Below are 26,298 nucleotides of genomic sequence, written 5' to 3'. Positions count from 1 at the left end.
CGTCATAGGCCGAGTAGGGTCAGACCCCTCTAGGGAATCATACGTACTAACTGCCAGACACGTGGTGAGTCGTGAGCCAAAGTTGCGTTTTGACATGGGAGCTGAACTAAGCCGGGTAAGATGGCAAAGGATACAGGGTACGCATATACATTTTGCGTCTCCGGATAGTAGAGTTTGTTGGAATCATCTGCCTTCAATACAGAGTTGAAACCTCTATGAAGCTCAGAAAGTCGAAGAATGGTCGATTATACTTGGCAGACTGGTCTTGCTGTCAGTCTTGGAAACGGTCGGGTTTATTTGTCTAGTAAGATTTCGTAAACAAGCTGTCATCTCCTCCACAGACATACTAGTCATCGGGAGTACTCGGAATTTCGGAATGTGGAATGCTATCGTAGCGCGGCAGGGGGCTGGGAAGCGATTTCGGCAAGCATGTAGCGAATCGTTAGATAGAAAATGGCATCGGGGTTGGCGTTTTGACGATAATTCTTATAGAAAGATTGCTGATTTCATCGTGAGTATTAAGTTGAGGTGCTTCATGAAAGGCAGCCGGCGGGTATCGGACCCCAGGAGCGGAGGTGTCCCGGTGGCCCCCGCGATTCTAGAAAAGTGGAGCCCCGTGGTGATCCGCGGAGCCGTCAGCGCTGGTCCGAAACAAGGGCCGAGGCATTGGTTTGCGGACAGCGTTGGTCAAGACCAGATACGATATCAGTCTGGACACTCCATAAGTTGTACTAGTGAAGAAGGATTGCTTATCATCCTCGCGAAGAGTCAGCCGGTCAGCAGCCAGTGGAGCATTGCATAATGTTTACTACGTATTGCAGTCCTGATTGTACAAGTTGCATTCACGCTGGTTCGGCTGGTTTAAGCAGCTGTTGGCCTGCTGGTGAGCCTCCGTTGTGCAGGGTTGAAATAGCTGCCACACCCACTCTCCAACGAGGGATTCCGACTGCCCAAGCAATGGAACCTCCAAGGGGGAGGTAGGTGAGGTCCATTAGTAAGGTGAGATGAGGTCGGAGAGATCCACACCTCCCCCCAATGGCCCCAACAAGGGGACCTTGACGGCCAAGGTCGGGCCCCGCGTGTGCATGCGGCACAGCGGTTGGATGTTCACACTGCAACTGCAACTGCAACTGCGACGAAGTTCTGCTCATCAAAAAGAAAGGGAAAGAGTCATTGGCCGATGGGATGTTTCCGACTCGGGGGAAGGACCAGTTGGGCAGTTAGAGGCAGAAGCAAGTGCCAATATCAGTCACTAGGAAGGCACCTTGATGGACCCCTCTCCTTGGCTGCTTCTCGGAACGCGTGGGTGTACCAATTCGGAAAGACATGTCAAAGGAAGTCACGCTCACCTTCCACCTTCGCAGGGGCACTTGCCGTACCTTACACGATGCCATAAGACCAGCTGGTGACCCTCTTTCCGCCTCTGGTATTTTCCAATTCCGCCTGTTTTCTCTTTTGTTCCGACTCTGTTACTCTTCTGCATCTTCATTTATCGTTTCTGTGCTGTGTTCAAACCTCCAGACACCAGTTCCATTCATCCGAGAAGCGTCCCCGTCCAACCCACCCGAGTTCCGACCCCAGATTTTGACCCCAAGTTCCCACACCTCGTAACCCCACGATTCCATCATGGACGAAGAGCAATCCCCCTTGATGCGGATCCCCGCCGAAATCCGCATCATGATTTACGAATACCTCCTTGACGACGCTGGCGAAAGAAGACTCGCCGTCCGCAATAAGGCAATGCATCAGCTGCACAACGGCGCCCTGAGCACCTACCGCCGCACCTCATACCGCATCATCGAGAGGTCCTTTCACAGGCAATGCTTCTTGACGACGTACGCGCATCACCACCCGGCTAGCCCCAAGTCTATAATGCACCCCGAAATAATGGCCGTCAACCGCCGCATCCACCGTGAGACGAGCCACCTTCTTTACGGCCGCCCGCACGGCTTCGATTTCGGTAGCGACGTTGAGGCTGTGGTGCCCTTCCTCAAAGACCTGACGCCCTCTTCTCGATCTGCTATCCAGGAGCTTACCATCCGCAAGGACGGGCCTGTGATGCACTGCAATAGTGAGAGTGACCGGCTGGACTGGGCTACCATGTGCGCCTACCTCGGCCGGCTGGATAAGGCGATACCTAGGCTGCGTATCATCGTGGAGGGCGGAAGACCAACGGCGGCGTGGGAGGGGCCGCAGGTGCTGAGCGTCTCAGATCTGAGGTTGCTGGCGCTCATTAAGCACGATAGCATGGAGTGGGTCGCTGAGCTGGCCAAGGTCGAGGGGATTGAGCAGCTGGAGATTGTGCCGAGGATACGACATCTCCCTGCGCCCGGCACGACGGCAACACTGTTGTTTGCTGCATTTTCAGCGTCAATTGACACGGCGCTTGTTGAGTATCTCCAGACGGACTGTGGGCTTCCTGCTACGGCTGTGTCCCTCACAGCTTGAGACCATTGGGAGGTAGTGGATGTTGGATATTCTCGGCTGCTTTTTCGGCCTTCTCACTCGGGAAATCGGGTGAGTTTGGACACGAGCCTGCTGATTGCGGGGATGGAGCAAAAATGGAGAGTATGCGGAGTACTGTCTGGATTTGGATGGCGTTTTGTTGGAGTAAGGGGTTCATGAACACACATATCCTGCATGATGCAGCAATGGCACATGGGTAGGGAGTAAGCACACGGCATGGCATTATCTGAGATGGGTGAAGATGCGAATTGACAGAGGGGCATCCTGAATGTAGGGATATATTGCACAAGCATGTGACAGTGTACGAATCAGCTGCTGAGAGAATTTCAAACGAATCAATGAACTGACCCATGGCATATGAGAGGGACTGTTGTTCTTTGGTGATATTATCGTTGCTTCCGACCGTTGTGATCATCAAGAGGTCAGGTTGGTTGTGTGCTGTTGAGAGGCGGAGATCGGGTCGAGCCCACAGGCTGATGCAGCCAAGGCGGGGGGCGCTGGCCGGAACTATGGCCTGTGCCGCGACCCTTGGTTCAAGACAGAACTTTTGCTTCCAACGCGCCAACGTTTGTTCGAGATCCTGGTCAAATTTCCTTGCGCAGTCCAGAATCCGTAGTCCAGTGTCGAGGCTCGAGTGGCAAGGGTTTCCACTACCTTGAATAGGGAGAAGTACCTAGGCTCGTTGGCCTAAGTAGGCCAAAAAACTACGGAGCCTCAAGTTCACTGCATTTTAACCCACCAAGAGGGTTCAATTGAACCATGGAGAAAAGACTACTACGTATGTAGTACTCCAAATTTGAGTCTCGCTTTCACTGCATTTTCAACCGGTCCCATGAAATCCCTGAGGCGTGTTTCCCTCTTATCTTATCGCCCTTTTCGATGGACGAGGTCTTACATAATGATGCCTTACATAATCACTCCTCCAGGCAGCTCGATTCTCCGACCTCCCACTGGCGGGCACGTCACAGGGAAAGGGACGGTCTCCACTTCTCGTCCACGCCAGCCAGTGTCTGGCCTTCACTCCACTGCTCCAGCCACGGCTCAGTCCACCGAGCTCGCATCGCACCAGCACCGCAGTACTGCCTAGTCGGTCCTTAGCACTCGCCTCGAGCCAGCTACTGCTAACCTGACGGGACTCCATCGTCAGCCTTCCAACGAACCCCCCCGGACCTCACCTCGCAACCCTTTTCGCAGCCGCGTGCGCCGACGACACACCTCCGACATCTGCGCCCTCATCCATCGCGCAATTGTTCCGACCGCAATCGATCCACTCCGACTCTGTCGTTTGTCCTCTTCATCAATGAGCCGCAACTGAGCATCATATACGTCGCCTCGATCGATAACTACCCCGCCGGTTCGACTTCGATATGTCTGCGACTCCTGTGCCGCCGGAAGACCAGGCACGCCTCTTGGAGGATGCCCTGGTCGCGGTGCGCCAGCAGACGGCCCTCATGCGCAAATGCCTCGACACGCCGAGCAAGCTCATGGATGCCCTCAAGTGCTGGTACGTCATCCCCGTTCCCCGGATTCCCGGGAGCTCCTAGGCAGCTTCTCTCGATGCCCCCGATAAGCTTCAATGGTTGAGACTAACAGTCCGATGCACCTCGTCCAGCTCTACCCTAGTTTCCGAGCTGCGCACGAGTAGCCTGGGCCCGAAGCAGTACTATGAGCTGTATATGGCTGTCTTTGACGCCTTGCGCTACCTCTCCGTCCATCTCCGAGAGAACCACCCTGTCAACCATCTCGCCGACCTGTACGAGCTTGTCCAGTATGCCGGTAACATAATCCCGCGTCTGTACCTCATGATCACCGTCGGCACGGCCTACATGTCCATCCCCGACGCACCTGTCAAGGAACTCATGAAGGATATGATGGATATGAGCAGGGGCGTGCAGCATCCCATTCGCGGCCTGTTCCTCAGATATTACCTTTCCGGCCAGGCCAGAGACTACCTACCGACGGGTGACGGCGACGGTCCCGAGGGCAACTTGTCCGACTCGATCAACTTCATACTCACCAACTTTGTCGAGATGAACAAGCTCTGGGTCCGGCTGCAACACCAAGGCCACTCCCGCGAGCGCGAACAACGGACGAGAGAGCGGAAGGAGCTCCAGCTTCTGGTTGGAAGTAATATCGTCCGACTGAGCCAACTCGTGGATCTGGAGACGTACAAGTCGGGCATTCTTGCGCCTCTGCTAGAGCAGGTTGTGCAATGCCGCGATGTCCTGGCACAGGAGTACCTGCTCGAGGTCATCACCCAGGTCTTCCCTGACGATTTCCACCTACATACTCTGGACCAATTCCTCGGAGCCGTTTCGCGCCTGAATCCCCATGTCAATGTAAAAGCCATTGTTATTGGTCTGATGGACCGCTTGTCAGATTACGCCGAACGCGAATCCAAGGATGAGGGAGAAGGGGACCGGGCTAAGCAGGAGGAGGAGGCGCTATCAGCTCTGCTGGAGAAGACGAAATTGCAGGCCGAGAAGGCATCAAGTGCGCCAGGCTCCGGTGTGGACGAGAATGGGAAACCCCTTGACCTCGATACAAACGGTGCCGCGCACGAGAGCAGCGAAAATGAAGCCCGCGCCGCAGAGGACCTACCCCCGCCAGAAGAGCCAGCTCCTTCGATTGCCGACACTGAGGCGACTGCCGTCAACGGAGAAGGGGCTGATGCAGAGAAGGGAATACCGGAGAACGTGCAGCTCTACGAGATTTTCTTCAGCCAAGTCAAAAACTTGGTGGATGCGCAGCATCTCCCTATCCCAGACACAATAGCGTTGCTCTGCTCACTGACAAACCTGGCACTCAACATTTACCCCGAGAGGCTAGACTTTGTCAACCAAATTCTTGAGTATGCCACGATCAAAGTCCGGGAAAACGCAAACAATGCCGACCTTCATTCTCCCCCGGCACAGCAAAGTCTCTTGGCCCTGCTGCAAGCGCCTCTCAACCGCTACCTCTCCATCTTCACCGCGCTCTCTCTCCCTACCTACGTTCCTCTTTTCCAGTCACAGTCGTATCCCACTCGCCGCGCCGTTGCTGGTGAAGTCGCTCGCACTCTACTCCGTGACCAGACAAGGATCTCTACCCCTAGCCAGATGGAAAATGTTTTGGAGGTCTTGAAGGTGCTCATTAAGGAGGGCTCCCAAACACCGTCCAACTACCCAGGTGTTGCACAACGCCGGGCTGTCGAGACCGACGAGACTATGGAGGAACAAGGTTGGCTGGCCAGAATTGTCCATCTCATTAATGGCGAAGACAACGACACACAATTCCGTTTATTGCAAATGACCCGCAAGGCTTACTCTGAAGGCAACGAGAGGATCCGTACGACGACACCGCCCCTCATCACTGCCTGCATGAAGCTTGCAAGACGCTTCAAGACGCGCGAACATTACGAGGACAACTGGGAGACCCAGAGCAACGCCCTCTTCAAGTTTATGCACTCTGCTCTGAGCACTCTATACACCCGTGTCAACGGAGCCGGCGCGGCGGAGCTCGCCCTGCGCCTGTTCTGCGCGTCCGGTCAGACGGCTGATATGACGGGCTTTGAGGAAGTGGCCTACGAGTTCTTTGCTCAAGCCTTCACCGTCTACGAGGAGGCGATTTCGGACTCCAAGGCGCAGTTCCAAGCCGTCTGCGTTATTGCCACAGCGCTGCACCAAACAAGAAACTTTGGCAAGGAGAACTATGACACTCTCATCACCAAGTGCGCTCAGCACGGCAGCAAGCTTCTGCGAAAGCCCGACCAGTGCCGTGCTGTCTACCTCGCTAGTCACCTGTGGTGGGCCACGCCAATGGCTGTCAATGGCGAGGCCGACGAAACTGGGGTAAGTCTGGGGCTACATACACAACCAACCGACATTTGCTAATCTGTTGCAGCTGTACCGCGATGGAAAGAGAGTGCTTGAGTGTCTTCAGAGAGCCCTGCGCGTTGCAGATTCATGCATGGAGACGGCGACATCGATTGAGCTGTTTGTTGAGATCCTCGACCGATACGTCTACTACTTTGAACAGCAGAACGCGGCGGTAAGCCCCCTCACTGCTTTTGTACATTGTTTTTCCCGAGTACTGACTGGGCTACAGGTCACCACCAAATACCTCAACGGCCTCATTGAGCTCATCCACTCCAATCTCGCCGGCAACCAGCAGGATTCGGCCTCGGTCGAGAATAGCAAGCGACACTTTTACCACATCCTCGAAAGTATCAAGGGGCGGCAGTACGATGGCATTGTCCTGTACCCGAAATAAACACCGGTACTTGGAACCTGTCGACCCGTTCTTGAAGCAGACGGGAGGCACTCCTCCAATCACCACATGACGACACACCTTACGAGAGCAGGGAGAATGAAAGAAGGGATTATGGAGAGGGAACAGATGGGTGTTTCTTAATTAGCGGCGACGGAAGTAGTGGCCGACACGGGTTTGTGAGAAGAACCTAGGTGAGTGAGGTTTGGAGATTGGAGCAGAAGGAAATGAGACCGTTTGCGTGTGTGTGAGAGAGAGTCAAGAAAAAACGTGTTTATACGATAAGCGCATGCAATGAATTGGAACAAGACGAAATCTGTGGATGTGGTCGTGCACAGAGAGACGGTGGAAAAGCTTTGCATGTGGCTTGCGGCCTTGATTGTATATACGTGTGTCGTGCCTTTTTCTCTTCCTACCTTACCTCATTCTAGTGAAGCGATCGAACTTCTTATCCCTCGCCACAATCGTCACGTCTTCAAAAAAGTGTAGGTTCGAGTCAAAAGAAGGGTGAGATAGCTTGATGATATTCATCACGACACATGGAACATCATCACGATGAAACACGGGCAAAACACAGTCTCGAATTACACGTTCCGCTACAAGATCGCGGCAGTGTAAAAGGTTTCAACTATCGTACCTTTGGGACATGAAAGAGTTGCGGAACAATGGGTGTTTGTGTGGTAGAAATTCCCCCCTAAACTCCTTGCAATGCCAGAAAAAACAGGAACAGAGTTGGCAACAGGCTTTCGCGGCGAGGCGCGCATAGACATACCCCCAGAAGATCTTCCAAATGGAATTTTTTTGAACGGAGTCGACGAAAAGAAACGAAAAAGGGAATAGGAGCAAGCGGCCCCCTTCGTACATGTGTCTTCTTCAAATTGCATTCAAAAAAGATGCGGTAAAACACACACCCCATCGTCGTATCGAAACACAGAAAAGAAAAAGCCCCACATGGAAATGCGAGTGATGGTGCGATCAGCTGCTCTCTGCAGCCTTCTCCCACTCAGATAACGCATTTGTCGCGTTCTGGATGATGCGCGCCGTCTTCTCGACGAGCTTGTTCGCGAGCTCCCAGTTGCCGGCCTCAACGGCGTCGCGAATGGCGGCAAACGTGACGGGCTTGTTGCCGGACCAGGCTTGGGGCCCAAAGATGACGTGCTTGAACTGGGTGCGATCGGGGATCTACACATTCGTTAGCCATTGAACCAGAAAACGCGGATAGCATGTCACGGAAGAGGGAAGAGATAAAACTTACACCACCACCCTGCTCAAGGTCCAGCAGCGCCGTCTCAAAGTCGGCCATGTGGTTGTTGAACTGAATGCGCTTGTCTCCCATATCGCCCGACTCCCAGCCGCCACCGCCCATGACTGTGCTCTCCCACGTCATCTCCCACATAGAGAAGCCCTTGACGTTGACCTTGGTTTCCGCAATGAGCTTCTTGAGGGGCTCCAGCGAGAATTTGTCCTGCGTACCCGCGCCCATGTGCTCGCAAAAGTTGGCCAGGTCATTGATGTAGCGCTCGATGCGCTCGCTGTAGCCCACCATGTCGAATGGTAGAATGGGCTTGTCCGCGAGCTCTAGGATCAAGAGGCCGACAATCTGGCCCATCATGACGTGGTACGCAAACTCTGGGTCGCCGATGCGTTGAACCCATTCGTAGTTGTCGTAGCTGGATTGCGCGGGGAATCGTGCGCCCCTGAAGCCGAGATCGAGAGAGCTGGTGCCGGCAATGTTTTGGAAGGGAACCCAGTCGCCGTCCATTCCAAGCTCTTCCAGGTCACCCTCCCGCTGGTTCCACAGGTCACGGACTGTCGCATTCAGGCCCGCATCAAAGACACGATCGATTACGCGGAGGACAGCTTGCTTAAAGACGGGCGATCCCGCAGCGTGGAATTCGCTGCCTGCCACAGCAGAGTCGAGGTTGATGTAAGCAAATGCGTTTTGTCGCAATAGTTCGTCATTGTGCTCGACAAATTCGGTGGAGCCGATCATGTTGTACTCCTCGGCGTCCCACGACATGAACTCGATACTGCGCAGAGGGCGCCAACCCTTGGAGACGAGTGTGCCAAAGATGCGTGCCATCTCAATCAGCACCGCCGTGCCAGAGTGAGGCTCAGTCGCGCCAAATGACCAAGCATCCCGGTGGTTTCCAATGATGATGGACTTCTGATCCTGCTCAATGCCTTCGATTTTGCCGTACACGTTCCAGATGCCCTTCTGCTCAACAACGTCGTTGTCGTTCTTGAGTCGTACAATGGGCGAAGAAAGGTTGCCAGTCCACCACTCCGCGATATCAGGAACACCTCCCGCCCATTCCTTCGGCACTTGCTCACCATGGCCCTTGAGATGCTGTAGTAGAATCTGTGCGTCACGCCACGCGAGGGGCAGACTGGGGATCTTGGTCAGACCCTTGCTCTCATCGGGCTTCATACGCGGCAGGTTCTTCTTGCTCTCCCAGCCAGGAGTCAGGGGGTCACCAAGGACCCAGTTCGACAGCGCAACGGAGCCTCTCTGAACACCATCGGCGGGCATGAAGCGGCCATTGGGTGCTACATCGCCCAATCTAAACCCGTCATCAGCTGGATCGCTGTACACGATGCAGCCTGCAAAGCCGGCATCCTCTGCTGCCTTGACTTTGAGGGCCAAATTCGCCTGGGTGCCATAATAACGAACAAGAGCAATCGCGCCCTTGGTGTCGATCCCATGATCCGCAAGCTTCTTGTAATCCGACCTTGCGCCATAGTTGGCATAGATCAAAGGTCCTTTAACATCTCCTGACTTGGATAGTCCGTGGAACACAAACGTCTGGTGTCCAGCTGCTTCTCCTCCGATTTCCTCTTCTTCCAGCTTCGCTGACCACTTCGGCTTCCCGTCGTCGCCAATAATCTCCACAGCGCGTCCTCCGGCCTTCGGATAGTTCATGTACACGTAGTATTCGTCAACGTTGACGTAATCCAGCCCGGCTCTGGTGAACATGGACTCGACGTCCATAGCCAGAGCGTAGTCGCCCTCAGTTCCTGCCATGTGGGCGTATTTTGTGTAATGAGCTACCGACGCCTTCAGCCGGCGGCCCTCGACATTTTGCTGCACGTACAAGCGTACATCCTCGGGGTTGAAGCGCAGTCCGCCGTTCATGCGCCTAGCCATGCTCGTGAAAAGATCGCTCATGAAAAGTGCGTAAAGAATGCCCATGACGAACACAACAGCAAACACCCGGGCAAAAATGATAATGGCCGTCCGCGCCTTGTCCTTGTCCCATTGCGGGAAAGTGAATCGCGGTCTCGTCGTCGTCGCATTCGCCTCGTTCGGATTGTTGGGGTTGTCGGCCGAGCCCGAGGGCAGTCGAATTGTTGGACGCAAATTTGGCATCCGCCATCGCCAAGACCACTTCCAGCGTGATAAGGAGAGGGCGAATGGTATCCGTTTCCCCCATATTGACGGGCGCGATCTGTCCTCTGCATCCCCTATTTCGAGCTCTTGCATCTCCCGGCGCACATATGCCGTTTCGTCTCCGTCATCGTCGCTGCCCCATGAGCTATCTTCGTCATCTGTTTCGACTGTTGGCGGCCTATACCCGTTTGGGCGACGTGATGAAGTTGCGAGGCCATTTCTATTCAGCAGCGACTGCGACTCAGTCTCGGCCTGGGAGCGATCGTCTAGCGGAGAGCGCGGGGGTTGCTGCCATTCTGAGGGGTCGGCCGGGCCGCTTGTGGCGAGAGCTTCATCGTAACTTGGGATGGGGGGTACAGATTCGTACCGGTGATCGCGATCCGACGGCATCGTTGCGGTACTCGCCGGTCGGGAACGAGAATCAGGGGGGCGATGTGTCGAAAGGATGTCGATCAAAGCCGTCTATCGGCATCCGTATAGCAGCGAAGGGAAAACGAGCGGTATCGAGTCGGTCGGGTGAGGGCGGAGATGAAGGGAAAAGGAGTGTTGGAAAGGCGCAGCAATACACGACGCTATCGAAATACTATGACGGAAGAGAAAGGGGTCCCATGGATGCTGCTCGGGAGCAAAAAGACATTGACCGGATCGACAGGACTAAGAGAAGCTGGATGGTGAGGCTAGTCGCGATGTCGATTCGGCTGGCAACAACAAAGCTCGATGGAGGTTGAATTGACTCTGCGGCTGGCGATGTCGAAACACGAAGGTTCGTGATTTGGCATGGATGAACATGGAGGTGCTACAGTCCCGGCTTCCGTGCGGCAGTGAGCCGGTCCCCAGGCAGTTCCAGTCCCAGTGAGTGCAGCCGCAATTTAGTGAGCCTGTTCACTGCAGAGTCCCCTACTCTGCCAAGGCTGTCCAATCAAGATTGACGAGTGTCTTTCTGGGCAGTGAATTCCTGCTTACGTGCACGTAGGTCCCTCCTGCTTACCTAAGGCAGCTTACGCGGATTCGCCAAAAAATGGAAACCGCGGGATGCCCATACGGATATCACGATACGAGGGACCCGGGGAGGTAAGATAGCCGGATAACGGAGAATCCGTTTACATAAGCGGGACCTCTACAGACCCGATTATGTCATCTGCACAGCCACTCTTGGCCCCCCTTGGCTGTCACTTTTCTGCAGATTGCACTGCATCTTTGATTCCCGACTCCGTCTCTCGATTACAACTCCCACCCCTCCCCTCCTCGTCTCTCTCTTCTTCCCTTCTCCCCTTGCAAGTCTCGAGTGAGGAGGATATCCCTGCTGCCTCCTTTCTGATGACGAGACTCCCCACTCATCCCCCTTGCTCTCCACCGACGGCCACCTGTTCCCAATTTCAATGTGACCCAACAAACCCCTGTGTGCATTTGTGCTCCATCTTCCAAAACGAAGCTCTTCGGGACTTCTCGCACGGGTTTCAGGTCGGCCCGGGCCCCGGATCGGCGCCCAAGAAGCGGGAGAATCTGCCGTGGCTGACCCCCGGCGATTCATCCAGCCGTCCCCGGATTCAGAGATATCACGGATATGGCAAGTGTGGATAGCAAGAGACGATTTGTGACTTTGATCCCATAGTCGGATATGATTAGGCGTTGACATCTTGGAGGTGCTGATAGCTTGCTCCGGGCTAGCAATACCCGGAGTTCATGCTCTACTTGCATCTTTAGTCAGTAGTCAAATATCTAGGCTAGCCTTCTTCCTTGTGCTAGACCTGTGGACTGACCTTCCGCTTACACCTTCTGCTGTTCTGACCTTCGCAGTTTTTTTCCCATCTTGTTACGGAGGGCATTAGCACCATTGTGAGCGCTGGGAATCAGTCATGATTCTTCCTCGTAAGTCTGCACCTGGAACTACTAGCATATGCGATCAGCTAGGCTTCGTGAGCACTTCCCATTCTCTCCTCGCACCGCTCCCACGCCGACTACTCGACGCCATCGCCTGACGAATCCAAACCTTACCCCGAAGCTTCCCAGCCAGATTACACGAAACGTCCCGATGCCGACATAAGCGCAGGTCTCTCATGATCTTGCGTGACAACCTTCCCGATACCTACGTCGCTCGATTTCGAAGCAATCACCAACTCTTACCAATACACCCCAGAACTCTACAATCCGAATACAAATTCCCTCGAATGTGTGTCCATTAATCCATAACCTACTGCTAGTATTTTGCGGTACCCTAGAACAGTCGCTTTGTTATCGAATGTCTAATGCTTGCGCGATTTCGTGTGCAATTGGGCCACCCAGATCGCTATAATCTTTCGTCCGACCCGGACTTTGCATCTCGCTTTCTGGAAACCATCAGTCATGGCTGTTTCCTTGAATAGGCCTCCATTAGGCTTTGGCCGCTACTGCATGGCGTTTGTGCAACTTTCTAGAAGCGTATTTGCTGGCGACACAAACGATCCCTTCTAGGAATCGGGAAATGATGATCGTGACACCAAAACACTCAATACTGTACGCAAACAAACATAGGATCGCGAGGTCTCCATGCCATTTATTAGTCATAGTCTTTTGTCCGATTTTGGGTCAACAACGTAGGCTCGATTGGACTGACTTTGTGTGGCTGATCTCGTGCGACACCATCAGTTCGAAGCTGCCACCATGCCATTCTCAGCGACTGGTCGTTTGTTCTGTCGTAAGAGAAACGGCAGTCGACTTTTGCCATCTACGCTTCCTCTTTGCCTCTTTCTTGCTGGCTTTGACTTGTACGAATGCTGCTTGTTTGCTCAAATCTATCCATGTGTTGCCTGGCATTCGTCGTCGCGCCTTTATCCCAAGAAATGCTTTTGCTCCACGGCCTTTGGAAGACTCCGTCTCCTCGCAGTAACCGATTTCGGAGCAGTCCGATGCAAATTTTGGCTACGGGAAAACAAAGAAATGCCATGTTCTGATGTCTTCAGCAGCTAGTCTGTCAGCTCGAGCCCCGAATTGCCCAGTCCATATGCTCTAAAAGACCGTTTTCGAGTCGTTTGGCCTACTGAAACCCAAAAGAAAACCGTGACAATCGCATGCTGGTGCGCCTGCTAGGCGCTCTTATCTAGTGCGTTATCCTAGCGGCGCTATCGTCATCGGCATTCTTGGGGTCCATTGTCCCTCACACAGAGTCTTCACCACGTTGGTAATCAGAGCCCGATTCAAATTCACATGCAAGCTAGGCTAGCTTAAATAGCGAGTCACTGCTGATATGTCAGGGTAATAATTGCGCGAAGATAAGTAGCACTGAAAACACACTACTTCGCACCATTCCGTGGTCTCCGTTGAAGCTTTCTAGCGAATGTCGCTAAATAATATGGCCCTCCACCCTTGGTCAACGAGAGCGCGCTCTATCTCTCTCACATTGACGGCCTCGCTTCGTATTAGCTCTGATGGCAGCATGAAGACATTGCAACGGCCGGGCTAAGGTCTGCCATGGTCAGTCTGCATCGTGAATCAAAGCGATGAAGTCTGCGTTTGACCAAGTTAAAGATAACAGCATGGCCGTCTAGGTCATTTCAGCCTAAGTAGTACCTACAATCCCAGCCTGTCCCGAAACTGCAACTCCGATTGCTCATTGCTGCCGAGGTCTATTTCGTGCGCAGTGATAACCACCGCATCATTCGTTTTCGCTCAACCTAAGCGAGTGAACAAACACAGCCCTTCCTTCATGATTCCATAGTTCAACAATCCCGAAGCAATACCAATGATCAAACGCCGTTCGTGCCCAGAAAGATTTACAAACTGCTGTCGGAGCCCGCTCATACCCTAACACCCTTTACAATCGCCATCTGAACCGTATCATTGCTCATCAAACACGCCAGCTCCAGCGTAATCGCATGGTGAAAGTACGCCGCCATCGTGCCCGGGTGACAGCCCGCCTCGTTCCTCGCGGACTCGGCCACGAGTTCCGGCAGCGTGTGCCCCAGCCCAAGACGCCCGATAATCAGTTGATTCGCTTGGATAACCAGCGGCACGTCGGGATACCAATCTGTCCCAGAAACCCCGAGGGGTTTCCTCAATCGTCAGCGAAATCGTTGCCCAATATGGGTAGAGAATTGGACCACTTTGCCGAGCGACTTCGCCCGCGTGCTTCTGTCTCGGCCGGCCCGGCTTGCATGTATCGACGAACCTCGGTCAAAGATGAAATGTCTCCTGCCAAAGCCGTTAGCATATGCTTCCTGCAGCTGTTCTCTTCTTCCTCGCAAGTCCAAGCCTCGGACGAGAGAAAATCGGGGGAGTGCGTCTTTGCTCACGCTTCCTGCGTCCCCGACGACGCTGAACCCGTCGACGCGCTCGAGCGGCTTGAACCGCTGCAGCTGCTCTGTGCCCTGCCTCGCATGTTTGATGATTCCATGTCAATTCACGTTTTCTGCACGCGCGTGACGATCATTGCAGAAATACTGCTCTTCTTCACAAACACCCGCCCAACAAAAGTCTGGGGAAAAACGCCTCATTCATATATCTATCTCTCCTATATTTTTTTTATTCTGCTCACAGCGATAGATGTGGCGTCGTGCAAAACAATCGACTGTGAGCGCGTTTGAGCAGGTAATCGCCTAATCAGGAAAGGAGCCCTTTTTTTGCTCTCTTTATTCAACTCAACGCTCTCCAACGTTAGTTGCCATTATTTGCTCAACTCAAACAGTATTGATTGGCCACAACTTGCAGTCAAGCTTGTTGGAGACTTCGCTGGTATAGTACAACGTATAGGCTTTTCCGGTAGGAATTGCCACCGCTTGAGAATATCCAAAATCGGCTCGTTGGGGTAGGCTCGGCGCCCGCGGATTCGAAGGGATCGGCTTTTGAAATCATTCAACTTACGAGGAAGCTCTGTAAAGCCGACAAACAGAACTTTACAGACCTCCGCCGTTCGCTACGCATGAATTCGATAGGAAGTTTCGCACGTGACTTGATACAAATCTATAGAAACTAGAAACACTGTCAGCCATCCGATCTGGTCTACGCTGCGAACTTGCGGGGAGAAAAAGAGAGGGAAGGCCTGCGAGCCTGCGAGGTCAAAGCATAGAACTGTCCAGGCTTCTCCCAGGTTATCGTGAAAAGGCGCTGATTCGTTGGTATAGTCCACAAATAGACTGCCATTGGCTCATTGTTGGCTTTGTTTCCCGTATTCGCAATGTGTCAAAGTTGACGTAAATGTTTGTGAGACACTTTTGTAAGACGTCGGGTGACTACTACGGCTGTCAAAATCGTCCTAAGACTTTGAAGTCCTGTCCGCGGAAACGCTGCTTTCTTTTCGATTCGGCCGACGCTAAGGTAACCTGCGAGTCTCAGTATTGGGCAATTTAGAAATCCACAAGTGGTAGAAGAAATAACCTGAACAATTGTCACTACTTCCCTACCCCATCGCCATCGATTTTGCAGCATTTCAAAGCGGTGTACAAGACGCAATTCGCAGCTGAATTGACTTGTCTGCCTCTCTAGAAATCAAAATACGCTATAGAAATAATATGTTGCTCTTGGAACATCCTTGAATTCAGCACTGAGCTGGGACTTCAAATCTTTGCAACACATATCGTACCGATAATGGATTGGCGACAAGTGTAAGGTTTCAACCAGTTGTCGCTCGGCACTTACACAAATTGCCTCAATTGCTAGAGTCAAGGAACCTTTCGACAAATCCTAGACAAAAATGTCAAGGGATTTCGAAAATTGTATAGAGGAAGCAGAATCCGCAGATTCACTGAGAGTCTTAGTTATTTGCTCGTTCAGTCGTGTCGTCGGTCAACGTGTAGAATTGCTAATCAGACACAGATCTCAGTCAGCGAAAACTCTTCCGGTTTCTCAATTTCATCTCAACCAACGCGTCTAATTTGTGTAGGAAAAGTCGATTTTACTTACTGGTTCAACCCGGTCCTCTTCTTCAGGAAATTGGACAGTCCTCCATGGTTCCTGGAAATTTCTAGGCAAATCTCCTAAGCCTGAGCTTCCTGTTGAGATCGTTTTACGCACGATTTGTTGGTTAGTAGACACATGGAGTTGATAGCAAAAGGCTTTGGACTTCCAACGCTCTTTCTTGGCTCGTCGGAGTTGACACTACCAACCACTTTGCCCAACAGCAAGATCTTAGTTAGGCAACTCCGACAACTCGAACAGTCGTACTACGACCACCTGCAGGTTGCATAGTTGTGGCTAACGACTTGCAACGAGGCTTTCGCCATATTCACGCGCCAATCCTGATCCCGAGCTTCGGCCAATAGGGACCTAGCCGCGAGTTGTCCCGACGAAGGCATAGCCGGCGGGAACCGCTTGGGCGCCATTGGGCCTCCGATTGCGTGTCCCCGGAGTCGTCCGTCAGAGGGGATTCGATGAGACAATGATTGCCTGCCAGTGTGGCATACCGACCGGGAGTTCATTCCCGGCGGGAACAGATCGTGATTGTTGCGTGACACTGCAGTAATGCTTCTCAGCCCCGGAACCTGGCTGCCTCTGTTGCTGGTCTGACATCTCTCGGCCAGGTTTATGTTTCTTTTTCTGGCCAAATAGGAGATATGGCCGAGCCATCATCACCTTTTATTCGCTCCTGCAGAAGTTTGTTGGGTAGCAGTCCCAATCGATGGCTGGGGGCAAGCGAGACGATCCAGAGAGCCAAAGTTCACAACTTTCTTGGGCCCGGAAGTCTCTGGCCAAGGCCCCGGATGAGGGGGAGTATCAAGTGATGGGGAGAGGGGATTGTTCAGTCGACGGGATTCGATCGATCGTTGCAAAAAGTTTTCTTGGGCTGACTGACGCTGAAATCTGGGATCTTTGGTGAAGCTGGGGGTGGACCGGAGCTGGGTAAAATTGGTTCACGCTGTAAGTAATTAGCTCAACAGACGAACATGGTCATGTCTATAGGCTTCCTAGCACCACAGGGCCTCGTCACACAAAGGCAACGTCCAGCCTACCCTGCTGAATAGCATTTCAAAGAATCGGACACAGGATGGGACACCATCTTGCTTCGCGGACAAGGATGACAACTGGCTTAACTACTCGACCGATGATAAGAATCGTTCATCAGGCCTGGTGCGTGCTGGCGAACTCGTAAGCAGGGGGTGTTCTGTCAGGATGAAGAACCTTTCTCTCCTGCTGTTAGTGCCCGACGGCGTCTCCGCCGAGCTTCGTAGGCGGGATCCTCAGCACCACTATCGCTAGACTTGTACTACATAGCCCACTCTTGGAGTTGACTCGAACGTGTTCAACGGCTCTCGTTCTCGGCAATTTTTAGAAATAGCCATCAAGAACCATCCGAGGACTCCAAAGCGAAACGGTCTAAATGGGCCGTTTTTCCAATGTCCGTTCGTCAAAGCATGATGTGAAAAGAAGGGGGAGAGGAGCCTGAAGGGGGGTGGGTGTGGTCAGCCCCGTCTTCTGGAAGTGAGGGAAGCATGTCAAAACAGTCGATTAAACAGTTCAGAGTTGACGAGGACCATGGGACGCCAAGGAAACGGTCAAAGACTGTCTGACTACTACACGGTCAACCCAAGTTCGGGGACGCACCGGTGCGGTTCGAGCTGCCCAAGAGGTGTCAGCTCAAAAAGGCTACCGGTACTTGCTCAGCTCTCTGTGCCCTGCAGTAGTGTGAGACGACGCCGTCCGTCACGAGACCCTTCTATCACTGTGAGATTTTCGGTCCAGGCTACGTAGTGTCTGTGTTCGTTCATGTTCTTGGTAGCTGATCGCTAACAGTTGCCTCCGCGAGGTCTGCGAGGGCCTCTGCGCATCGACAATATGGAAATGTGTGGGATTTCCCCCTAACTGCGATATGCCGATGTGTCAAGCGCGGGATGGATCAGTGGTGAGCATTGGCATCGGCGCCAGTAAGAACCAGCGGTTGAGGGACACGGTCTCAGGAGAGCGGGAAGACTCCCGGATGAGGCCCGAGATGCATGATCACTCCTTAGCTCGCAAGCCACATGGACTCTGATCCTCATCTTGCTAGTATAGATGTGCGGGGGATTTTCGAGATCCTCGGTCTTGGTCTTCTAGTGCTCATGAATGTTATTTTCGGGCTTTGGTGGCTCATTAGCACCCCCTGATGCGCCCCCCCCTGAGCTGTGAGATGACGGTGGTTGGCGCGAGATAATACACATGTTCACGCGCGCCAGTGATGATGGGGAGCATCCATTAGCGTCCACAACTAGTAGCTGTCAATATGCTTCTAGTTCTGGTTATGAGGAATCCTGAAAACCCGTCGAAACTGTAAAGGCGACGGTCTACGTATAGGTAGTCGACACAAGAGAAACGAAAGACACGAGGCGCCACAAGGCCAACTGAGCCTGCTACCGAGCCCACAACAGCCTGCGGGATCTGATGGGCAATGCAGTCGCACACCCGCATACCTATCTCGCTATCGCAGACACATCCGCTAAAAGCTAAAGTTTTCGGGTACGAGGTTCTCAGTCCTAACGAGGTCCCAACAGGAGCCCGAAGGCTGGCTGAAGAAGGGGAACATAGAAGAGATTGGGCCACCGGGGCGGACAAGACCTTTCGTCCGAGAGACGAGGTCCAGTGGACTCTCTATTACGTCAAGATTTTGCTACACGGTCCATTGCTGAAGCGCTGAAGTTTATCACACTCCCGTCGGGTAGCGGGACGCGATGACAAAAGAATAAGGCCATCGCCCACTTCACGAGCAGGCGGGAAAAAAGGGTTCGTTCATAAGCCTCGGAACACTCAGGGCTTCCAGACCCTGACTTCCCTGTTTGACGCGGCGGCGGTCCCATGGTTCACAGACCGCCTTGGGTGTGAGCTTCAAAGCTTCGGGACAAACTCCAAGAAGGGAGAACGGGCCAGTCCGCCGTTCCCTTTGGCGTACTTTTGGCAAAGTATAAAAATTTCTAGTCGTCGTAGCGGTCGAAGAAGAGACTTTGGCGGAAGTTAAGAAGGGTAAAAGTACCCAAGATGAAAAAGCTGGTCGGGGAACGGCGGCCCGAGCTAATGTAGTTCGAAAGCATTGCGATTCAAGGGGCACGTTTTAGCCGCTTTAGCGTAGGGCGTTGGCACAAACCTGGAACCCGCTAGCTGATACGAACTCGGCGAGCCAGTGAGTGTGAGCTAGAGACAGATGGCTACAAGGACGGACAGAGGGGACAGGACACATGGTTAGATTTATGGAGGACTGGAATGTAGCGAGGATCAACACAAGCGGTGCTCATCTACCGGTGTCATATGGGCTAAATGTCACCACTAAACGCGCTCGGAATGGACCCATCCTTTCCGAGCCTACCTATTTGCCTACCTACCTATGTGCCTCCCTCCCTCCCTTCTCTCGAACAGCGACTCACTCGATTCAGTTTGATTCAGTCGACTCAGTCGCGGAGAAGAGAAGGGAGAAAAGAATGTTGTCAGAGTCTCGGATGCTGCGGCGGCTGACTGGTCAATCTGACTTCGGATGTTTTAACCAAATAGGATTAGGAACAAGGAAAGGCTTGCGATCAATAACCTGAAGCATCTGTTCGCCTGCCCGTCCACGTCTGTATCTCTACCCCGAAGACTAATCCTAAAATCGTAAAAAAACATGATCGGTAGTTGCGATTAATCTTTTCTTTTTCTTCCACTGGAACATGAGAATTGGGTCTTGTTCACACACCCCCTCTTCGCCGCAGCCTCCGCAGCAGCTTCGTCCGTGTGTAGTGTTGTGGCTGAACTCGACCCCGTTTCCCGCTTCGCCCTAATCTTCGTAGTAATAATTCTCCTCTACGGATACAGAGTATGGAGTCCACTCCATCGCATTTGTCTTCCTCCTATCGAGCCGCGTTCCTATACCGACAGCATGACTCTCCGCAGAGACATTCTTTGTCCAAACCGCGCCAGTAGCTCCCAGAATAATCCACCGTGACCTCGTGACCCGCCTCAATGCCCTTGCTCACCAGGATGATGCGCTGCGTGCTCATCCACACAAACTGCTGGAATTGCGCGTTGGACTTGCAGCTGTGGTTGACGAACCTCGTGAAGTTGCCCTGCCGTCCCTGCCAGATCTGATAGGCCCGGACACCCGTCGAGCTATCCATGACGTCCATATTTTGCAAGTCTTTTGTGATGAGGCCGACAAACTCTCCTATCGCCGCGCCGCGCTCGAACGGACAAAGAGCCATCAGGCCGTTGTTGCGTCCGTCCGAGGTCCGGAACACCTGCACCGGGCAGGGGCTCCGACGCCCGGACCCGAATAGCGTCGGGAAGCAGTAGCACGAGTTGATCTTGGGGTCTTCGGACTGCTCCTGGCCGCACGAGTGACATGTGTGCATGCCCTGGACGCAAGCCACGGCGTTCATCGGCGGCACCCATCGCGGATCATCGGTGCCCCACGCGCTCATGTCCATGACGGAGTGTTCGAGCTGTTCGAAGCTGAAGTAAGGGTCATATTCGAGATATGTCGACCGGAGCGGAACCGGGTCCGAACCGTCCTGGCGGACAACCCAGTCATGCGGGTGACCGCAGAACCGACGTTGCGCGCCCTCGCCGACAATCATGAGTAGTTGGCGCCACGTGGGGTGAAGAGTGTCGGCGGCGACCTCAATTCGGGGCCGGAGGCACCGGAGTCGTTGCATGCTATCCGGATTAAATCCAACTCGGTACTTGCAGAAGCGGTAAAGTCCCATGCCGGCGAAGACGAGCGCGGCCCAACCTCCCGCGTCCTTTATTTCCTTGTAGCCGCGCCAGATGGCCATCTTATTCCGCAACTCCTTCTCAGACCATCCAAAATCGTTACACGCCTCAATCAGCGCCGCCTTGCGGCGTTTGGTAGGGGACATGCCCGGGTTCGTGATGGCAAGCAGCTCGACATACGAGTCGAAGTGCTCGATCCACCGCGCTTGGACAATGACCTCAATCGAGCGGCACGCGCGGCTGGCTTGCGTAACCTTTCGGCAAAAGATGTTGCTGCGGTTGAAGGTTCCCTCCATGTCGATCTCAGTCAGCGTGCCGTCTGCCGAGGGCGCCTGGAGCAAGCCGAGCTCGAGCTGCTCGGGAACGTGAATCTTGCCAGCATTGTTGATGGTTGCTGTTGCTGCCGTTGCCGTGAGCTGCCACTGTTCAAGCAGACTCTGGGGATCTAAGCTGATACCACCGTGGATCTGCTCCCAAACGCTGACGACGAATTTGTCAATGGACGACTGTTGCGGGATGAAGACGACGTCTGTCTGAATCTTTGCGCGTTTAGGAAAGTTGTTGGCAACCTGCATATGCCTCTGGCTGTCCGGCTGCTCTTCCTCCACTGGAGCGGCTCCCCTGACTGGTCGTAGAGCTCCCGTTCCTCTTCTTTGAATAAAAGCATTTGCATCGGTCTCGGGTGACATTTGTGGCGGTCCTTGGGATGGCGTCCGTTGTGTCCGGACAAAAGCCCGGCTGGCGCTTGCCGCCACATCGTCCATCATCAATTGCGGGCTGATGGTGGGCGGTGTCGGGTGTTCGATGGTGTTTTCTCTTCCCGCATGGCTCGTATTCGGGCTGTTATTTGCGCTCTGTGAAATGATGCCAGACAAGTCTACCATTTTCTGTATAGTTGGTGATGGTGGTTAGCAGAAAACCCTCTCGTACCCAACCTGCAACCCAACCACCCATGCCACAACACGGAGGAGCAAGTGAAATAGACCCAGCAGTAAATCAGTTGATGCTGAGTCATCCGCTCTTTATCTGTCTTGATTGGGTATCTCCGGGATTGTCTGCGCTGTAGAACTGGAGTCCACGGGCAGCACGAAGGCTGAACACTTGCACACATTCCGGCGCCAACGCGCGGTCCAGCCCGCGATGATAAACATGGAGATGCAACTTACCGAAACCACGGGAGAGCGGGGTGTTTGCCCCTGCGTTCCCGGCTCGCCGTCCTGAATGAAAGCTTCAAATCGAAGCACCGGGTTCGCCAAGTTTCCAGACGAATAATCCCGCAGAGTTTCCGCAAGCTGGTCTAGAATCACCCGGCTAAGACCTTCTCGCAGGGTGTCCATCTGCTGCTCCGGGGACGTCATGATCCAGTTGCGTTGGCGGTAATGATCGGTCGGCGGGAGAAACACCTTGACGGCGAAGGGATCTTGTTCGCGCTGGAAATCAACTAGTCGACGCTTCAACACCATGTCCGGGTGGGTTGATGGCGGTAAATCGAAAGAATCGACAACCGTTTGCCGAGGGTTAAAGGATCAAGAAAAATAAAAAGGAACCAAAAAACGTGTCAAAAGAGACAGCCTAAAGAAGGACGGTTCGAAGCTTGTCTCTATCGTTGTCAAACGGTTGATTACTGGGTATCATAGCTGGCCTGCGGGCGGGTAACGGCACCAGGCATCAACTTTCAACCGAAGAGTGTGGGAGGCCAGCACAGTTTTAACGGCGGAGAAGAGAACGAGGACGCAGTGAGACTGATCACTGCGAGATATTCAGGGTCCACCTTCCTGCTCGTCTTTGCTCTGGAGGTGGGGTCAGTTGTGCCAAAGCAAGGTAAGCCGAGCCTGTCTTAGTCTGTTCTTCTCCTCCTGGGTGTGTATACATGTATCTATGGCTGAGGAGGAGAAAGAGGTGTGGGTGTTGTACCGTGGCCCGGTGGGTGTGTTGCGAGTGAGCATCAGTCGAGAGAGACGAGGAGCACGTAGCCAGAGTCTAGCCCATCAAACGCCAGCCTAACCTGGTCAAGCAAGGATCGTCGATGGGCAGACAGAACCGAATTACTGCGTGGGCAGAAATTCCGAGGCGGAAGGGGGGGTGGAACTGGGCAGAACGATCCGCCTCGGCATCATACACTTTTGTCGCTTGTTGTATTTGTTAGCGGCGCCGTCACAGCCACAGTTGCAAACGGCTCGACAAAAAGGTTTTCTCCTCACGTGTTTTTGGCTGCTGCTACTGCCGCTGCACTGCTACGGAAGCATGCCCGAGGAAACGGGCTGGCTCGGCCTAGTCTCCCTTTCGTCGAGCTGGAGCAACCTTTCGCAACTTGACACTTTTACAACTCAACACTACTGCAAGTCAGAGTCGTGACAGTGACGCTTGAACCCGAGTTAACCCCTTGTATGACCCGATATACCTGACATGACTGACTTGACTGACTGGTGTACTCCGTACTAGCGGCCCCCGACACGCACTTTCATACCTCCTAGCTACTCACACTCAGAGGACGCACACAGGGACATGCCACACACACACTCCAGCACATACATAACACGAACAGGGGCTCAACCTTTGGAACACAAAAAAGAAAAAGCGTCATACAAATAGAGTTTACGTGGCGTCGGCTAGCCGACGTCATCCCCGTCCCAGTAAGGTTGCCTGGAAACAGTCAGTCTGAGCCCAGCCACAATTCTCGCTGTTAGGGCTGCTATTCAACCGTCCGTCTCTACTCGTGGAATGTCGACCGGGGACCGGCTTCTTGGCCTCAGCTTCTCTTTTTTTTTTCTTTTTTCACCAGCGCCAGCAACCCCCGAGAGAAGCCTGCCGGTGGGCTTCCCAAATTGCCGTCAAATGCGCCCTTCGGGGGCAGCCTCAAACCTTATTGTTATCAGACACTAGATGCCAAATTCCCCCGAACATTTCATCCTTTTCCCTTATGCCCTTTTTCGGGCAGCTGTGGTTTCACATGTCTCTTTTAGGTCGCCATGAATCTCAAGCTCGGTCGAACAGGAACACCCTTGATTATCGCCAGCCTGCACCCCCTTCCACTTCCTTACGGGTCCCTATGTGCTATCTTCCACGTCCATTCCTGTCGTATAATCACCCGCTGGTATGCTGGCTTGCCGCTTGGGACTTGCAGCGTATAAGTGAGAAGTGATGGTCAGCGTCCTTGTCTGGCCTATCACTGTTCCCTCCCAATCGGACCGCTCCGTGATGTGTCTTTATTAAGGTTCAGCCATTGCACGGCGACCTGGTAAGCGGAGGTATTGCCAGACAAGAACTAGCCAAAATTGCCCACTTGCCGGGTAATCATTCGAGAGGCTTGCACGGGTAGCTATTTTCTCCTTGGGTTGCACAAAGCTAAGTGAACCAGAAGCTTTCAGGGATAGCGAAAGCGAATTACCGTGAGATCGAACATCCGGCGAACTTTCTTTGCGCTTCTTGTTGATTTGACAGCTCCTGCGCTTATTGTGGCTCACGGCGCTTGCCCTCCCTCTCCCTGTTTCCCTTGAGAGGGCACAGTTGCGAGCCGACTCTGTGCAGGGCAGAAGAAACGGATCACCCACAGGTCAATGTTTTCTCGTCGCTGTTTCTTTTGGTCAGAGTTTTTCCCTACACACCCTCCCCCCCGTCACCCCCTTGTGGGTTGCGAGATCTCGTGTGCTTGGACGAGCTTGCCATCGGGTGTCCCGAATGCAGTCTGTCTGTTACGCTTTTCAAAAGTTTAGTTGTCGGCAATTCATCCTTAGTAGCCAGGCGCACAGGGCTGACCAACGGTGTGGCAGAAGCTACCATTCTGCTGGTTCAGTTTGACAGTTCATGCATTGTCAAAGATTCGACAACATCGAGCATATTTGCATTTAGCCTATTGCGGCAAACAATGCTCCCAGTGCCGGGTCTTTTTCTGCTATGGTGGTTCGGCTTCTCCCGAGAACCAATCGATTTGGGCCGGTGAGTCTTCTATTTCGCTGCTAGCTCAGCTTATTTGTTGCTAAAGACGAGTGCCTAGTCCCCCTCCTACACCACCATCTCCAGAAGTGTAATGCTTCCTAAAGTCATAGCCCAGTGCTTGTGCGCCCTGCCAGGAGAACCTTTTTGTGAGCCAGACTGCGAAACCGAAAAGAAATAACGATCAAAACGTCAGAGTGGCCTGTCATCCAAACTCACCTTGCTCAGTTCCTTCAGCTTTTCTTGATCCGATTCAGCATCTTTGCAAAGCTTGAGGAACGGGTCGGAAGCCAGCACCTCGTCGGGGTGGACGCTGAACATGCGGCGCAAATTCTCGCTGGATATCGGGTCAATAATGTCTTGATACTTCTGTCGCCGCACTTGGTCGTAGACTTCCAGAATGCTCCGGCTCGCCTTATTGCGATGTATCCCGGACAAACACTCGTAGAGGCCTTCGACGTCGACGATGCCGCCGGTGAGGCCGAGACCCCCACTACCATGACGATCGTCAGCACAACCTGCGCGCTACGGGCCACGGAAATTACCGAGCGAAAAGAGCAAAGATGCCTACAAGGGGTTGCAGAGGTGCGCTGCATCTGCAGCGAGCAAAATCCGGCCGGCAATCATTCTCTTGGCTAGCCGTTGATGGACCTTGTATGGGCTGATACTGACGAGCTTGTACTCGTCCGGTTTAGGGTGTCCAGGTAGTATACTTCTAAACCTCTCCGGCTGCCTGCCGAGAATATCTTCGGGGGTCGAGCCCGTAGCTTCACCATACGTTACACGCCATAGGCCATCTTTGGTGATTTTGGCCGCCATGAACCAGTCCTTTGAGTCTAGAATGAAGTTGGAGTCTGAGTACCCAAAGCGACTAAAGTCGTAGTAGACCTGTGAGATCATCAGTTCGTCGACCTGACACTCGAGCACCCGGGCTTCTCGATAGAGAGGACCACATCGACAACGGGCCGAAAGAAGGTATAACCTACGTTCGTGGCCACAATCTGCTCATCCCATGTCTTGCCAGGAAATTCGTTCCCAAACAACGATCGCCGGACAATACTGTTAGCCCCGTCGCACCCAATAACAAAGTCACCAAAAAGCTGTGACTTGTCCCCTGTGTCCCCGTTCTCCACGTCGACCCAGGCACGGGAATCGTCCTGACCGATTGCTGTCACCCGATGATGAAACAGGTACGTGACGGATGGTAGATGCTTCGAGTGATCGTAGATCAACCGCGCCAGGTCGCACAAGGGCAGTGCAACCATGCGATCTGGATCATCACCGTCAATCTCGTTGCTGATGCCCGCAATGCGCGTCCCGTCTGGCTTGCGCCATGCAACTCCATCGGGAAGAAACCCGTATTTCCGCAGGTCGCTCCCCAGGCCGGCGCGATTCAGGACCTTCATCGCCGGTGGAGCGTAGTGGGTGGCTCTGGGCTTATCGTCGAGCTCCAATGTCTGCTCGACGATCGTAACGGGAATGGCGTCCCGACCCAGAAGCAGCCCTAGCAGCTGCCCAGCAGGGCCGGCCCCGACAATGATAACCTAAAGGGCATGCTCAGTCAAAGTTTGATAGCGGACAGGCCAGCGTGTTTACATTTTTCAGCCCTGGGGACATGGCTAGCTAGTCAGAGAGGGGAG

General features: G+C 53.5%; 7 protein-coding genes across 7 annotated transcripts; 3 read left to right on the top strand and 4 right to left on the bottom strand.

The window, feature by feature from the left end:
- Positions 1–1,626: 1,626 nt before the first annotated feature.
- Positions 1,627–2,448, top strand: CABS01_02825 (uncharacterized protein; the record flags this gene model as incomplete). The annotated part of the gene is made up of 1 exon (XM_060536203.1): positions 1,627–2,448. The coding sequence occupies one exon, from the start codon at positions 1,627–1,629 to the stop codon at positions 2,446–2,448; it is 822 nt and encodes a 273-aa protein (XP_060394115.1).
- A 1,385-nt stretch (positions 2,449–3,833) lies between these two features.
- CABS01_02824 (vacuolar protein sorting-associated protein 35) lies at positions 3,834–6,717 on the top strand (the record flags this gene model as incomplete). The annotated part of the gene is made up of 4 exons (XM_060536202.1): positions 3,834–3,970; positions 4,079–6,296; positions 6,349–6,495; positions 6,553–6,717. The coding sequence occupies 4 exons, from the start codon at positions 3,834–3,836 to the stop codon at positions 6,715–6,717; spliced, it is 2,667 nt and encodes an 888-aa protein (XP_060394114.1).
- A 972-nt stretch (positions 6,718–7,689) lies between these two features.
- Positions 7,690–10,495, bottom strand: CABS01_02823 (PA domain-containing protein; the record flags this gene model as incomplete). Its single annotated transcript, XM_060536201.1, has 2 exons — positions 7,690–7,896; positions 7,970–10,495. 2 exons carry the CDS (start codon positions 10,493–10,495, stop codon positions 7,690–7,692), a joined length of 2,733 nt encoding a protein of 910 aa, XP_060394113.1.
- A 3,383-nt stretch (positions 10,496–13,878) lies between these two features.
- On the bottom strand, positions 13,879–14,459 carry CABS01_02822 (uncharacterized protein; the record flags this gene model as incomplete). The annotated part of the gene is made up of 3 exons (XM_060536200.1): positions 13,879–14,108; positions 14,250–14,318; positions 14,402–14,459. 3 exons carry the CDS (start codon positions 14,457–14,459, stop codon positions 13,879–13,881), a joined length of 357 nt encoding a protein of 118 aa, XP_060394112.1.
- A 5,404-nt stretch (positions 14,460–19,863) lies between these two features.
- CABS01_02821 (SET domain-containing protein) lies at positions 19,864–22,188 on the bottom strand (the record flags this gene model as incomplete). The annotated part of the gene is made up of 2 exons (XM_060536199.1): positions 19,864–21,612; positions 21,892–22,188. The coding sequence occupies 2 exons, from the start codon at positions 22,186–22,188 to the stop codon at positions 19,864–19,866; spliced, it is 2,046 nt and encodes a 681-aa protein (XP_060394111.1).
- A 1,487-nt stretch (positions 22,189–23,675) lies between these two features.
- Positions 23,676–23,867, top strand: CABS01_02820 (uncharacterized protein; the record flags this gene model as incomplete). Its single annotated transcript, XM_060536198.1, has 1 exon — positions 23,676–23,867. One exon carries the CDS (start codon positions 23,676–23,678, stop codon positions 23,865–23,867), a length of 192 nt encoding a protein of 63 aa, XP_060394110.1.
- Positions 23,868–24,701: 834 nt separating this feature from the next.
- CABS01_02819 (FAD binding domain-containing protein) lies at positions 24,702–26,275 on the bottom strand (the record flags this gene model as incomplete). The annotated part of the gene is made up of 5 exons (XM_060536197.1): positions 24,702–24,788; positions 24,878–25,151; positions 25,230–25,546; positions 25,645–26,202; positions 26,255–26,275. The coding sequence occupies 5 exons, from the start codon at positions 26,273–26,275 to the stop codon at positions 24,702–24,704; spliced, it is 1,257 nt and encodes a 418-aa protein (XP_060394109.1).
- Between the last annotated feature and the right edge of the window lie 23 nt (positions 26,276–26,298).

Source organism: Colletotrichum abscissum (assembly GCF_030869225.1).
Source record: "Colletotrichum abscissum strain IMI 504890 chromosome Unknown Scaffold_5.1, whole genome shotgun sequence".
In the NCBI taxonomy this organism is placed as follows: Eukaryota; Fungi; Ascomycota; class Sordariomycetes; order Glomerellales; family Glomerellaceae; genus Colletotrichum; species Colletotrichum abscissum.
The sequence above is the reverse complement of the archived record's forward strand: the minus strand, read 5'-3'. Positions and strand labels throughout refer to the sequence as shown.